This window comes from Halictus rubicundus, chromosome 13 (assembly GCF_050948215.1).
Source record: "Halictus rubicundus isolate RS-2024b chromosome 13, iyHalRubi1_principal, whole genome shotgun sequence".
In the NCBI taxonomy this organism is placed as follows: domain Eukaryota; kingdom Metazoa; phylum Arthropoda; class Insecta; order Hymenoptera; family Halictidae; genus Halictus; species Halictus rubicundus.
In genome coordinates this window covers 4,229,392-4,243,390 of record NC_135161.1, presented here as the reverse complement: position 1 = coordinate 4,243,390, position 13,999 = coordinate 4,229,392, and the positions used below count along the sequence as shown (strand labels likewise).

Sequence of the window (13,999 nt, the reverse complement as noted above, 5' to 3'; positions counted from 1 at the left end):
ACGGAATGACAATAATATCTAGCAATAATTTTACATTAATGATATTGGTTTACATAATGATAGTATTAGTAAGTAGTTCGCATGTGAAAGATTATGAATGTGTAGATATTAATGCGTGGAAAAGTTTATATGTGCTAAGTAGGTAAATGATCTAATCTAAATATTGTTAGTAGGTCGAAAATTATAATTAATCTTAATTACGTATACTAGCAAAAGAGAACGGAAAACAATTTTTTTTTTTTATTAACGAGTTTGTAAATTAGGGATGCGGATGATATAACGCAAGAATAATAAAATTAACGCAATGATGTCAATATTAAACTATAAATACGGATCGCGATATGATGTAATCTTATCTATAATATATATATATTTTTATTATTATTAATGAATCGCAATGGGATTAATCCATATTTACGGAAGGGGTACGGGATGATGATCTTCTTAGTCCATGTGGTAAGGTCGGCTGGATCGAGGGATCAGCTTGGCGGTAACCATCAAAATTATGGGTTGAGCGAGGGTCAAATTCCCTCTCTTCTGACTTGGCCCTGTATTCTTCTTCCAGAATTTGTGACAACTGTGTCCTCGCCACAGGTGCAGTGTTGATGTTCGTGTTGATTACTTTGAAGCAGCAGGTATCCTTTATTGATTTTGATTCCTTAGTGAAACACAGGTGTCTCATTGTAGGCCGCAGTAATCCACAGTAGCGTAAAAGGTTGATTATAAGTATCAATCCGACAATAGATATTGTGACACTTAGTAGAACCGTGTGCCATTGGTTATGGTAGATGGTTGTCGGTTTTTTTAGTTGCTCTTGTAGGAGAGTATCCAGTTGAGTAACTTTGTGATTTAGATATTTAAATTCTTCTGTTCTCGTATTTGTGATTTTGATTGGTGTCAAACGTACTGGCGTAATTATGGAATTCCCGTGTGTTTTGGGACAGCAATCATCTTCAACGATGTTGTGCGGTGTTGAATTATGACTACGATTTGTAGTGACTTTTTCTGACGGTTCCAAAACTATTGTTTTTGTATAACCCTTGCATTGGGGTTGAAGTCGAATAATTCCGGCGGATGTTAGTTCGACGTCTTCAATATGTGTCGGAGAGCATGTCAGAGTTAATTGTAAAGGATGCACGGCGGTAAAGATCCATTCGTTGTTTTGGATGTAGTGCCACATCTCGAAATCAGGTTCGGTTGTATGAATCTGACACGATGATGGTATTCTCTTGACAGTGGAGGTGAGTAGCGTTGACTCGCATGTTGGTTGTCCAGATGTTCGAGTCACGTGTTTGATGGAACAAATGCGTTCACCGGTATCGACTGATAAACATGCTTCGAGATTTTGAAGCAATGTGTAATACACCTTATTTGTACTCAGTAAGATGTAGGGAGAACTCGGTTGGATATATGAGTAGGTATTTGAAGGGTTGAGAGGAGCAGGGAACGGTAACATTTCGTAGAGCTCGTAATGTGTTTCCTCGATTAATGGAATTTTAATATTGAATATTAATATATTATTGATACAGACAATGTTTAATTGATGCAATTTTTCGCACTTGTATATGTTGGAATATGTTAATGCAATAGGCCATTTCAATCCTTCTCTGAGAGTAATATTGTTCAATTCATGGAGTAGGTTTTGAGGGGTGATTATCTGTGGGTGTAATATGTTATGAATTCCTAATGTGATAGAATAGATAATCGTGTTGTAGTAGTCATCTAGTTCCGAAGATATTTTTGATAGAGAAAATATTTGTTCGAGAATGAGATGTCGTTTAAAAATATCGTTAAGGTAATTAGTGGTCAAATTAGAAAAGTTATTGAATAGTTTGATGTTTTCATTAAGTTTATCCTCATCAGCACGGAGGTTTTGAATAGATGAGTTGAAATTTTGGATGGTGTTGCTAATAATTGAGATTTGTTGTTTCATTAATAACTGGACATTTCTGTTTTCAAAGGTAGTTGAGTCTATTGTTTTCTTATAAAATTCGACGTCCTCGATACTAGGAGTGCCGAATAGCCAACGTAGAATATAAGCAGTGCTGTCAAATAATCCTCTTTTTGTTATCGTTTTACCTTTAATTGATTCGTTGTTTATCATGTACTTTAAAGTTTCAATTTTATCCTTAATTACTGAGATACGCGATTGTATAGTTTGAAGAGATTGGTGACAAAAGTACTCATTATCATTATGAAGTATTTGTGTGGGTTTATTTGCACACATATTTAAAGATTTCGTATAAAATCTAAAAAGTTGGTCGTATCGTCGTTCTGCGATTGTAAGATTGATATGAGTCAATAAAGTATATTGCGAGTTTGATAGTTTTATGCTGCCTACATGGTTGTAATATAATCCTACGTTATTATTTATTTTAAAAATTTCATAATAGGGTTTAATTGTGCGAGGATAGGTGGGAGTTAGTGAGAGGAGTATTAGCAATGGTAGCGTGAATCGAGAATAATAGTTCCTAATCATCCTCATTGCCTGAAACAAAAGGTTTCAGTAAATTAGTATGGTATGTGATTAGTTTCCTATTCTTTAGAATTTGAACTGTATTATTAGGATTAACCTTTGTTATTTTGTAGGGGCCTTTATAATTAGGCGTAAGTTTTTTGTTTAATCCAGGGGTATTTTGTTTATTTAAAATATATACTAAATCATCGATGTTGTATTTGTGTAAAATGATTCTGTTATCATAATAAGTTTTTGATTTTGTTTTGGACTGTATTAAGTTATCTCTTGCTATTTTTTGTGTATGATTTAATTTTTGTTTCAAATTAACTACGTAATCGTCGTAAGAATAGTTGAGTGTAGGTTCCTGAGTTATATTACTCGGTAAATATGGTTTGTTTCCGAAGAGTATTTCGTATGGAGAAAATCCGGTTGATTTATGTACATGCGTATTGTATGCTAGCATTGCAAAACTTATGTATTCGTCCCAATCGGTTTGTTTGTCATTAATGTAATGTTTTAAGTAATCTTTTAAAGTTAAATGCGATCTCTCTAGAGCGCCATTAGTCTGAGGGTGATAAGGGGAAGATACTATGTGTTTGGTGCTGAATAGTTTAGTTAGATCTTTTATTAAACGTGACATAAAATCAGTTCCTTGGTCGGTGAGTATAGATCTAGGAATTCCGAATAAGGTTATAAATTTCGACAATTCACTGGCAACGGTTTCAGATTCATGATTCGGAATAGGAATAGCATATGAGAATTTTGTTAAGTCGTCTTGCATAGTGAGTATAAAACGATTGTTGTTTAAGGTTTGCGGTAAAGGTCCGACACTATCGATTGCAAGTTTCTCAAAGGGTTTATTGGACGTAGACGTGATTTCCATTGGAGCCTTAGAGGGTCGGAAATTGGTTTTATTTATTTGGCAAGAGGGGCATTTCTTTATATAATTTTTTATGTCTTTCTTCATTGAGTCCCACTTATAAAATTCCTTGATTCTTCTATATGTTCTAAGGAAACCTGAATGACCAGCCAACTTGGAATCATGATTTTCTTGTAAGATTTGTATGATTTCGTCTTTTGTTTTAGGAGTGACGCGTTCAGTATCTAAGATAATAGGTGTAATATTCGTATCCTTGAAAATATAATATATAATTTCACCGAACATGCTTTTTTTAATATTTTTATTATTAACTGTAACGTCGTGGATATAAAGATTTCCGGAATAATTGTTTTCTTGCAAATGTTTATTCAAAGTTTGTAGTGAGTAAAATATTTCTTTATATTCTAATTTATCGAAGTGAAATGCTTTACAAATACAGATATATGTGGTTTGCGTGTCGTTAACGAGTTTTATACATGAGTACAGGTCATCGGGTTCTTTGCTTTTGGACATGTCGTATTTGTTTCGTAACGCTTCTGAAAATAAATTGCTCTCGTCTAAATCTTTCGAATAAAATAAGACATTTGGGAAATAATTAAATTTGTCACAGGGAATAGATTTGATTTTTGGGATGTCCAGATTTTTATAATGATATTGTATAAAACTGTCGAAAGGTTGGCTATTTTGAATGACATTTATTAATGGAGCGCGGGATAGCGCGTCCGCATTCGAATTGAGTTTTCCTGGTTTATACGTAATTTCATAATCGTAGTCTTCTAATTTCAGTCGCCAACGTAGTAGTCGACTTCCCGGGTCTTTGCAATTGAATAGCCAGGTAAGCGGTTTATGGTCTGTTACGATACAGAACCGTCGGCCATACAGGTAGGGCCTAAAATGCCTAACACTCCAAACAATAGAAAGTAACTCCTTCTCTGTTGTACTGTAATTCTGTTCACTCTTATTTAGGGTACGAGAAGCGTATGCAATTGGTAAATCTTTTCCGATAGGACCTTGGCTTAGTACAGAACCGATTGCATAGTTAGAGGCATCGGTGGTAAGAATAAATTCTTGATTAAAATCGGGATATTGGAGAATTGGTTGTGTTGTTAATATTTGCTTAAAATTGTCGAAAGATTTCGTTTGTTCGGAGGTCCATTCGAAAAATGTATCCTTTTTTAATAAAATCGTTAATGGTTTAGCGATAGCAGCAAAATTATGTATGAATTTTCGATAGTAGCCGACAAGGCCTAGGAAACTTTTGATATCTTTTTGATTTTTAGGTGTAGGAAATTTAGCAATGGCATTAATTTTGTCAGGATTTGGTTGGACACCCTTGTCCGATATAATGTGGCCTAAGTATGCCACTTCATGTCGCATGAATTCACATTTATCAGGTTGTAGTTTTAAATTGTTTTTTCTTAAACGGTCAAAAATGGATTTCAATTTTATTGAATGTTCCTCGATCGATGATGCATAAATGACGATATCGTCAAGATAAACGAAACATTGGAGACCTTGCAAACCAGTTAGGATTGAGTTCATTAGCCTTTGAAAGGTTGCAGGAGCGTTTCTTAACCCAAAGGGCATTCTCGTGAATTCATAGTGTCCTAGAGGGGTGGTGAAGGCTGTTTTCTGTTTGTCGGATTCTCGCATCGGAATTTGGTGAAACCCAGATGCCAGGTCTAGGGTTGTAAAATATTTTGAATGTCCTAGTTGGTCTAAAATATCCTCGATATTGGGTAAGGGATAGGCGTCACCGATTGTAACGTCGTTTAGGCGTCTATAGTCAATTACAACTCTCCATTTTCGTTCACCGGAGGAATCCGATTTTTTTGGTACTATCCATAAGGGGGATGACCATGGAGAAGTAGATGGTTGTATTATTCCTTGTTTTAACATTTTATCTATTTGGTTGTTTACTTCGTGTTTGTGAATTTCCGGGTATCTATATGATTTAGTATAAATGGGAGTAGGATTAGTTAAGTTAATTTCATGTTCCATAGTATTTGTTACAGTTAATATATCGTCGGAAAGATGAAATATATCGTAATATTCTTTACAAATATTTAAAATTGATCGTCGTTCCTCTGAATTTAGATGTTCCAACCGCATGTTGTTTTCTAATACTTGTTGTCGCTTTAGTATAGGTGAGTTTGAATTATTTGTTACAAGGATCGCGGAGCTGTGCGGAAGTCGCTCTAAGTATACCGAAATTGGTTTTATTTGTAAATCTATTATGCGTGTGTTTAAAATCGTAGCATAAGCTCTATTATTTTCGTTTACTTTAATGATTGCTTTTGACAAATAAACTCCTTTTTGTAATTCTAATTCCGGAACAATACCTTCTTGGATTTCGGGATTTTGTATTTCGATTTCAATGAGGGTTTCAGTTCGCGCCTTAAGCTTGATTAAATTTATATTTTGGTTTTCAAATTTTTTATGATTTAAGTTAATTGGTATCGTTGATGACTTAAGAGATAGAGTGCGTGATTGATAGTCGATAATCGCAGATTCTTTCTGTAAAAAATCTTTACCTAATAAGCCGTCGAAAGGGACGTTTGTTGCTTGGTTTAGGATATGGAATTTTATGTCGATAGTGGAATCACCTACTTGTACAGGAATCAAACAACTGCCTACAGTTTCGACTGGGGTATTCACGCTAAGACCTTGTAGTACTAATTTATCTCTCGAATTGAAATACGTGTTAGGATTTAATTTGCACGCTTTAATTAACGATATGTTTGCGCCTGTATCTACCAAGAATGTGAAGGCTTGATTTGCGTTTTTCGAGTGTAACGATGGTACTATAATATAATCTAAATTATCGCATGGTATGGACATGGTTAATTCTCGAACACCGTTAAGCGAGAGATCGGACCCTCCAGCTCGGTGTTCGTTGCTGGGGGTTCCTGGGAGTTTAAATGTACCGCGGCGTTTTCGGTCTGTCGAGTCGTATTATTAGTTATTTGTTGCCTTCGATTATTATTATATTGTCTTTTCCGACATTCTATAATTACGTGACCTTGTTTTTTACAATAATTGCAAAACTTTAATTGGCTAGCATGTTGAATCGTGTCTGAATGAATAGGATTTTGATGTTGAATTCGATTTTGCATTTGAGGTTCTAAGCATTTCTAGGTTCTAGGCATTTGGTTCTAAGAAGAGAAAGTAGAGAAGGAAAGGGTGGGGAAGAGTGAGAGGACGGAGAGGACGGTTGACTTTTCTATGGGCGACGAAAACTCAGTTCCGGAAGGTGATTTATTGGGTTCGGGGCCCTTATGGTTAAAACGGCGTAGGCTAGGGTAGGTATGATCGTAGGAGTGTGAGAGTATCTGACAGTACCATAAAACCCCAGATGTGACACAGAACACAGGTAGGTGTGCTGGGCGCTACGTCACCAACGCACTAAAGGACTGAAATGAAGGAAACACTTTTATTTTTTCAATGATCGTCGCAAAAAATTGTTCTTCCTTGAATATGGATGGTACCATGGTATTGGGTTGTAAAGGGGTGTTAAACAGAGCTGCAATGCAGCCCATAAAAAATTAGTAGAACGGTGAAATAAAGAGTAAACTAGAATGTTTTCGAGTAAAATTATTTAAAAATAGTTCTAATGTGTTTTTAAAGTCATCTAGTAAAAATCTTATGGTGCTGAGGTGGAAAAAGTATTTATTCATGAAAGAAAATTTTTTTTAATTAATAATAACAGTAGCTATATATATGAAAAAATTTAAGATAGTGTTGATGACAATAGCTCATTATTAAATTAATATTCAGTTTGGTCGCTTTTAAACTTCGATATGAGATCTGTATTTGTTCGAATTTTTCCGGATTTTCCATTTTTTACAACTAAAGTTTGCAACTACAAACTTGGAAAAAAAATAAAATACGTATCATTACAATTAATATTATTCTTAATTTATATTAATTAGAGATTTTGTACACAAGATTTACATGTTAGTTACATATTTCATATACAACAATTAAGCTGTACGTTCTAATCCTGGTTAAAAAAATAATGTGCGTTCAGTTTTATGCTAAAAGACTGACCGGTTCTGTCCCAGGAAAGACTGACCGGGTCTGTGCCATGCTAAAAGACTGACCGGTTCTGTTCCAGGAAAGACTGACCGGTTCTGTGCCATGCTAAGGCTGAGCAGATGTCAGCACTATATCGGGAACGCCGAAAACCCGGGCGTGAGCACTCTCATTCCTCTCTGTATATATCTCGTCGGTGACACAATTCGTCCAGTCATTTGTATTTGATCGTTTTCGTGGATCTAGTTCCAACATTTATCGTTTGTCAGCCTAGAGGGCATAAGAAAACGAGTTGTTTTTGTGTGAGACACGCAACCCCATATGGTGATTGATCTACCTCCTATACCTCGTTTGTGCTTCTACATTCAATATTCGATATCGGTATTCGCATCGTATATGTAGAATAGGCGTATAATATAATAGGCGTTACATGTAGCCCTAACATACATATAAAATTCTCTACAATTCATTCATAACAGAAAGGATACTCTCTGTTCATAGCCAGTGACAGCCAGTAATAAAATTTTGGCCAGGTTTTCTCGCGCATGCGCAGAGATTTTAGCACCAGTAAAGTAAAATTCTGGATAAAATAGGATACCTTATTCACCCTGCAAAATTTTTGAAAATTTTTATGATTTGATTTTGTAAATATCAAAGTCTTAGCTGCTATTATACAATCAAATGTTAACAATAACTTACCAAAAACTGGTAGGACACTCGTCTCGTCTTGAAACAGATTGTTCCGGTACTTTCCCGCCTACATCACTGCTCCGCGATCATCTCCTCATAATATGGATACATTACTGTTTTGGGCGCGCATGCGCGAGAAAACCTGCGAAATCTCATAACTGTTCATAACTGGGATGACATTGTTGTTCCTGCAGATGTCGTTGATATGCGCTCGTAGAGTTGACATGACAATATCAATTACGTCGAGTATTGCGTTCGAAACGTCTCGTTGAATCGAATCGAGAACTTTTGGTTGCTTTCACAAGTAAGTTGAACAGTAATTTTGCACGGTTAGAATGGCATAGGGTCCGTGAAAGATTAATTGCTGCACGATTAATTGTGTCGTGTTCGCAATTTCCTGTTTCTATAAATACCGTTGTTGATAGAGCAAAATGCAGCTCCGTAGTTTATCAAACTGGTCGTTCCACGTTACGAAAAATTTCCTTACCGATACCTGCAATTGTGATCGCGGTGATACAGCGACCGGCGATCCTAACCTAAAACTTTTGACGTTTAACTCCGTTCGATTACGTACTTGTTTTAGACTTTAGACATTCGATTGGCGCACAACAATGTCGATAGCTCAGGAGCGACCCGAGCTGTACGAAGAGGTGAAGCTGTACAAGAATGCCAGAGAACGAGAAAAGCACGATAATCAAGCGGACTTGTACGCCGTTGTAAACACATTGCAACACCTGGAAAAGGCCTATATCAGGGACTGCGTCACGCCGAAGGAATACACGGCAGCTTGCAGCAAACTGTTGGTGCAATACAGAGCCGCTTTTAAACAGGTATCTTGATTCTTTAAAGCAGGCCTACTCAACGATGGCCCACGGAACAGATGTGGCTGTTTCTTTTCACCTGCTCGGCGAGTTAGTCCCCACAATGTTTACTGCGACTTTTCCTTTGGCATGTACTCTGTGTGCCTCGCAAGAAGTCACCTGGCAGGAATTCAGCAGGAATATGGCTATAAGCCGTCCAATTGGATCATTCCACACGAATTTTTGGTTCTAGCCAAATTATTGGCTAAAGTGTGTTATGTGAAAGTATAACCATTGGGAGCTACCGAGGACCCCTCTTGCCTCCATGCCATCTTGAGTGTCTACTTGTGAGGCAGGGACAGTACATATATATGAATACGTAGTAGGGGTGAGTAACTTGCCGGAGCAGCGGTTGTGGGCCTTGTACCAAAGGAAAAGTCGGAGCGAACATGATGGGGACTGACTTGCCAAGCAGGTGAAGAGGAGAAGCAGCCACATATGTTCCACGAGCCATCGTTGAGAAGGCCTGCTTTAAAGATATAGTTTTGTCTTGTTAATTCCCGCGTATACATCGAAATTGTTCCAGGTGCAGAGCGACCAATTTCCCACCATAGATGCCTTCGCTAGAGCGTTTCGTTTGGATTGTCCGGCTGCTCTTGAGAGAATCAAAGAGGACAGACCCATCACGATAAAAGACGACAAAGGGAACACGTCGAAATGCATCGCGGACATTGTGTCGTTGTTTATAACGCTGATGGACAAACTGCGGCTGGAAATCAAAGCCATGGATCAGCTGCATCCCGACTTGAGGGATCTGATGGACACTATGAATCGATTGAGCATACTGCCGAGCGATTTCGACGGCAAAGAAAAAGTCGCGGAATGGTTGCAGACGCTGAACAACATGTCCGCGTCCGACGAATTATCCGACACGCAAGTCAGACAACTGATCTTCGACTTGGAAACCTCGTACAACGCTTTCAATAAAATTCTTCACAATTCCTAATCCCGCGGACCCCTTCTCTCCTCGTTTTATCTGTATATAATATCTATGTATACCATTATATCTTGTATTTCGTCGAATAGCGAATAAAGAAAGTTTGAATCGTTTGAGCGTTTCTTCTGTTTTCGTATGATCGCGAGCGGCGAAAGGAGTAAGGCCTTGGTTATACAGAGAACGGCAAGCGATAAAACAATTAACGACAAAGCGGGAAAAAATAAATCAAATATATACATAAATATGAAATTAGCCATACAGCAACTGAGTGGCGCGGCATCGTGGGTGACGATGAGCGACAACAATTGCCGCTCGCCGCTCTCTGTATAACCAAGGCCAAAGACGAGAAAGGTTCGTGCATTTGTGGTATCGATTGCAAAACGCGAACGCGTGAGACTACTCGTCCGTATACCAAACCGAAACATTTATCGTATACGAAGACCCTCGGGACTCGGGGACGTTTCCTTGCGGAGCCACCGCCGCGATACGGTCGTGTCGTCGTACCGTTTCAATTTCTAAGAGCGGTCGACCGCAGAACAAGACAGGCTTTGTTTCCTCTCGGCTCGGTTTTGCGGTGAAAGATGAAACTCCGGCGGTGAATCTACCGTTGCACCACTTTCCTGGCTTCTTCTAGTTCGCTCGACGGGAGGTAACCCGAGGCCTGTCGCTAAACAGCCTATTCTTTCGACGCTTTTTTCCCGCGTCGTGACGGATGCACCCGTCTCGGTCCCGGTGTCGGTCGAATCCGTTTCCTTCAGTGCTCCTCTTACGGTCGAACGGCGACCACCGATCGCCGGGATTTGGCACGGGAATATAATTATACGATCTTCGACTATGTTCGCGTTCTCCGATACCACAAATCTTTCTAATCTCTTGGACGTAAACCGATCCAAACCGCGACAAGTTTAGACGCGCGGTTGCATCGTGATCGTGCGAAAGAGAAGCCGATAGGCGACGGCAAGACATGGCAAACTGGTTCTTTTTCATCGATTGTTCGGAAACAGAACGAGTTGGAAGACTTTTGCAATCCGAATGCGCCCGTGCACGCGTCGAGCTCTTCGAGCGTACGGAAAACGCCAAAATGTGGCTAAAGTAGGAAGTAGTACCAAATTTAGTTCAAAATTGATACTGTGGGGTTTTTCAGGTCACTGATTATGGATCTGATTTCAAAATTGCAAAAAAATCAAAATGGCGGATGCGTAAACAAAAAAGTTATTGGACTCTCTTGAAAATTAGTATTCCCATATTTCTCGCGCCGTAGGATATGAATCTAACGTTAAAAATACAAAAAACAAAATGGCGGATTCAATCTAGCGGATGCGTAACCCGAAAAATTATTGGACTCTCTTGAAAATTAGTATTCCCATATTTCTCGCGCCGTAGAATAGGAATCTTATGTCAAAATTACAAAAAACAAAATGGCGGATGCGTAACCCAAAAAATTATTGGACTCTTTTGTAATTTTAACATCACATTCATATTCTACGGCGCGAATACTAATTTTCAAGAGAGTCCAATAATTTTTTGGGTTACGCATCCGGCATTTTGTTTTTTGTAATTTTAACATCATATTCATATTCTACGGCGCGAATACTAATTTTCAAGAAACAAAATGGCGGACGGCTATGTGAAAAAAATTGTTTGATTTCCACAAATATTTGTTAGTAGAATGTTTTCGGTAACTCGGATTACGAATCTGAACATAAAATTTCAAGAAACAAAACGATTTGAATTTTTGATTACTTTTTGTCAAAGTTTCGAGTTAAAATTTTGTTAATAAAATGATCCACCGAAATTTGATTAAATGTTTCGTAGAGTTGGTTTTGTGTGTTTTAGTTTTGTATATATAATAAATTAGGACATGATTGAAAATATAAAACATGATAACCCAACGTTACAGCTCGATAAGAAATATGTAATAAAGTTAATTTCAATTATGATTGAAAATTCCGATCTTATAAAATGACCAACTTTGAACTTGCGTATCTCCGACAGAAGTGAAGAGGATTTCATATCAGCAAAATTTTTGGAGGACGCAATTTTTAAAAGGGTAAAGGATTCTAACGGAGAAACAATAAATTGGTTAAAAATATGCTAGATGCGTTTTTTGAGAGATGAACCATATACATTTTTCTGTAAGATATCAATGTATGAAAATGCAAAGTTTAAAATCCTGAATTTATTACCACGTTGGGTTAGACCAAGAAAGTTCGAAAATATTGTATTGACACCACTTTATAAAAATACAAGACGAATTACAACAGCGAAATACAAGGACATGATGGAGTTACTACGATACATACTTACGGACCACCATGACTTCTTCAAATCCCTCCCGCATACACAAAACGTAGATGAGCAGTAAATTGTTATGTAATTTATGTAGTTAGAAAATGTCCTGAATTACATAAATTGTGTTTTTGAAGTGTTGTAAAGATATATAAAGTAAATCGAGTATTGTTCTTTCAATTTGAAGCATTTTAAATTATGTCGAATAGACTTGGGCTCTTTCAAATTTTATAACGAATCTGAATCGAAAACACATGTTATTCACTTAATAATTGCTATTATGTTAATGGGAACTGTAAATTTAACTCTTTTAGATACACTTGAGCAGTATGACACATTGGTATCCTATACGTATATTTTTAATTTTATTGAAACACAAACCCTCAAATATCTCAATTTAAGTATAAGTGGACTTAGGCCACTTTCAAAATAAACGGCTCAAGTAACAGCAAAATATGCCCTGTTGGTTTATGAATAAAGTACGCTATATAAATTTTTTTAATTTAGAAAAAGTTTTTCTGTTTTTGTTCAAGAATCTGGACCACTGAGGCAATGTGCGATTAGCTGCGGATATTAAACGCGAAAGTCGTCGCATCACGGTGATTAGCGCCGGTCCCTGTTTCTCTTCCGTTTCTGCTCGGGATTCCCGCCCCTCGTTTCCAAGATTTCAACATCAAATTTTCGCGTGGCAACCCCCGATAATCGACTGGTCGCGGGTCGAACAATTTCCGTCGAAAGCTCTCACCCTCGACGCTCGCAGAATTCGTCTTGTTTCCCGGCAATCGGTAAACCGGCGACTGCGAAACGAACGGAGAAAAGTTTAGCCGATCAGGCAACGCGGAGCCGCGGCATTTAGGAACGCACCAAACGGAATTTCTTTTATCCTCGGCGGCGCACAGTGGGCAATTTGGACAAAATCGGATTCAAAATCAAGGAACATTCGATAGGAATGAGGTAGAGCGATGAAATTTTTTTTAAATGAAAGCTGCAACTTTGTAGAATATGGGGAAAATAGACAGATTGTGGTGTGAGCGTTTGTTAACCTCGAGAAAATTCGTTAAACGCGCACAAATTCAAGAAAATTTTAGTTTTTCCAATACCACGCGCGGAAAAAATTTTTTTTAACGTACTATACATCATTTCACATAGATTTTTTCACGCTGATTTCAAATCTGGTCTCAAAATTTGTCTACGATCTCAGGATTTTGCAAAAAATAGATTTTTGTGACAAAAACTAATGAAGTCATTTTTTCGTTGAAATGATTGGATGGTAATAATCTCTCTATTTTTTCCATATTCTACAAAGTTTCAGCTTTAATTTAAAAAAAGTTTCATCGCTCTACCTCATTTCTATCGAAAGTTCTTTGATTTTGAATCCGATTTCGTCCAAATTGCCCACTGTGCGGCGCTTCGACGCGACGGGAGGGACGAGAGGAAACGCGGAGACGTGTCGGTGGCTTTTGGTGCGTTTTATTGATCGAATACAGTCGTAAATACAATTGGCGAGTTGATCGGTGGTACAATCGAAACGTTTATGTACAAGTATGTACAACGCCAACGTTGATCCTCCTCGTCGCTGGGAGGAGCCGCGGTTCCACGAGGGTTGTGCGCTGCAACATGTATTTTAAACCAGTTGGAATTTCGATTCCCGCGATAATTCGCTCCGCTCGCGAACAGGTTCGAGTATAAAACGATGGGAAAAAAAGATGCGACTGAGAATGACGCGAGTACATGCGAGATACGCGAAAAACTTGTGCCGAACGAGGAAACCCGGGGGAAAACGTCGGGAAAAAGGGTGGAGAACCCTATAGGGGACTAGAAAACATTTACTCGATTCGTTACTTTACGCT

At 37.9% G+C, this 13,999-nt stretch overlaps 1 protein-coding gene across 1 annotated transcript; it reads left to right on the top strand.

Annotated features, from left to right (window-relative positions):
• Positions 1-8,220: 8,220 nt before the first annotated feature.
• Positions 8,221-9,973, top strand: LOC143360259 (vacuolar protein sorting-associated protein 28 homolog). Its single transcript, XM_076798953.1, has 3 exons — positions 8,221-8,367; positions 8,647-8,893; positions 9,450-9,973. The coding sequence occupies exons 2-3, from the start codon at positions 8,675-8,677 to the stop codon at positions 9,867-9,869; spliced, it is 639 nt and encodes a 212-aa protein (XP_076655068.1). The 5' UTR covers positions 8,221-8,367; positions 8,647-8,674; the 3' UTR covers positions 9,870-9,973.
• The last annotated feature ends 4,026 nt before the right edge of the window (positions 9,974-13,999 follow it).

Bases quoted from the DNA above. Each gene is read 5' to 3' on its own strand.
- LOC143360259 (XM_076798953.1), top strand. From the start codon at position 8,675: ATGTCGATAGCTCAGGAGCGACCCGAGCTGTACGAAGAGGTGAAGCTG. The intron at 8,894-9,449 runs GTATCTTGATTC...AAATTGTTCCAG, and splicing joins ACAGAGCCGCTTTTAAACAG to GTGCAGAGCGACCAATTTCC.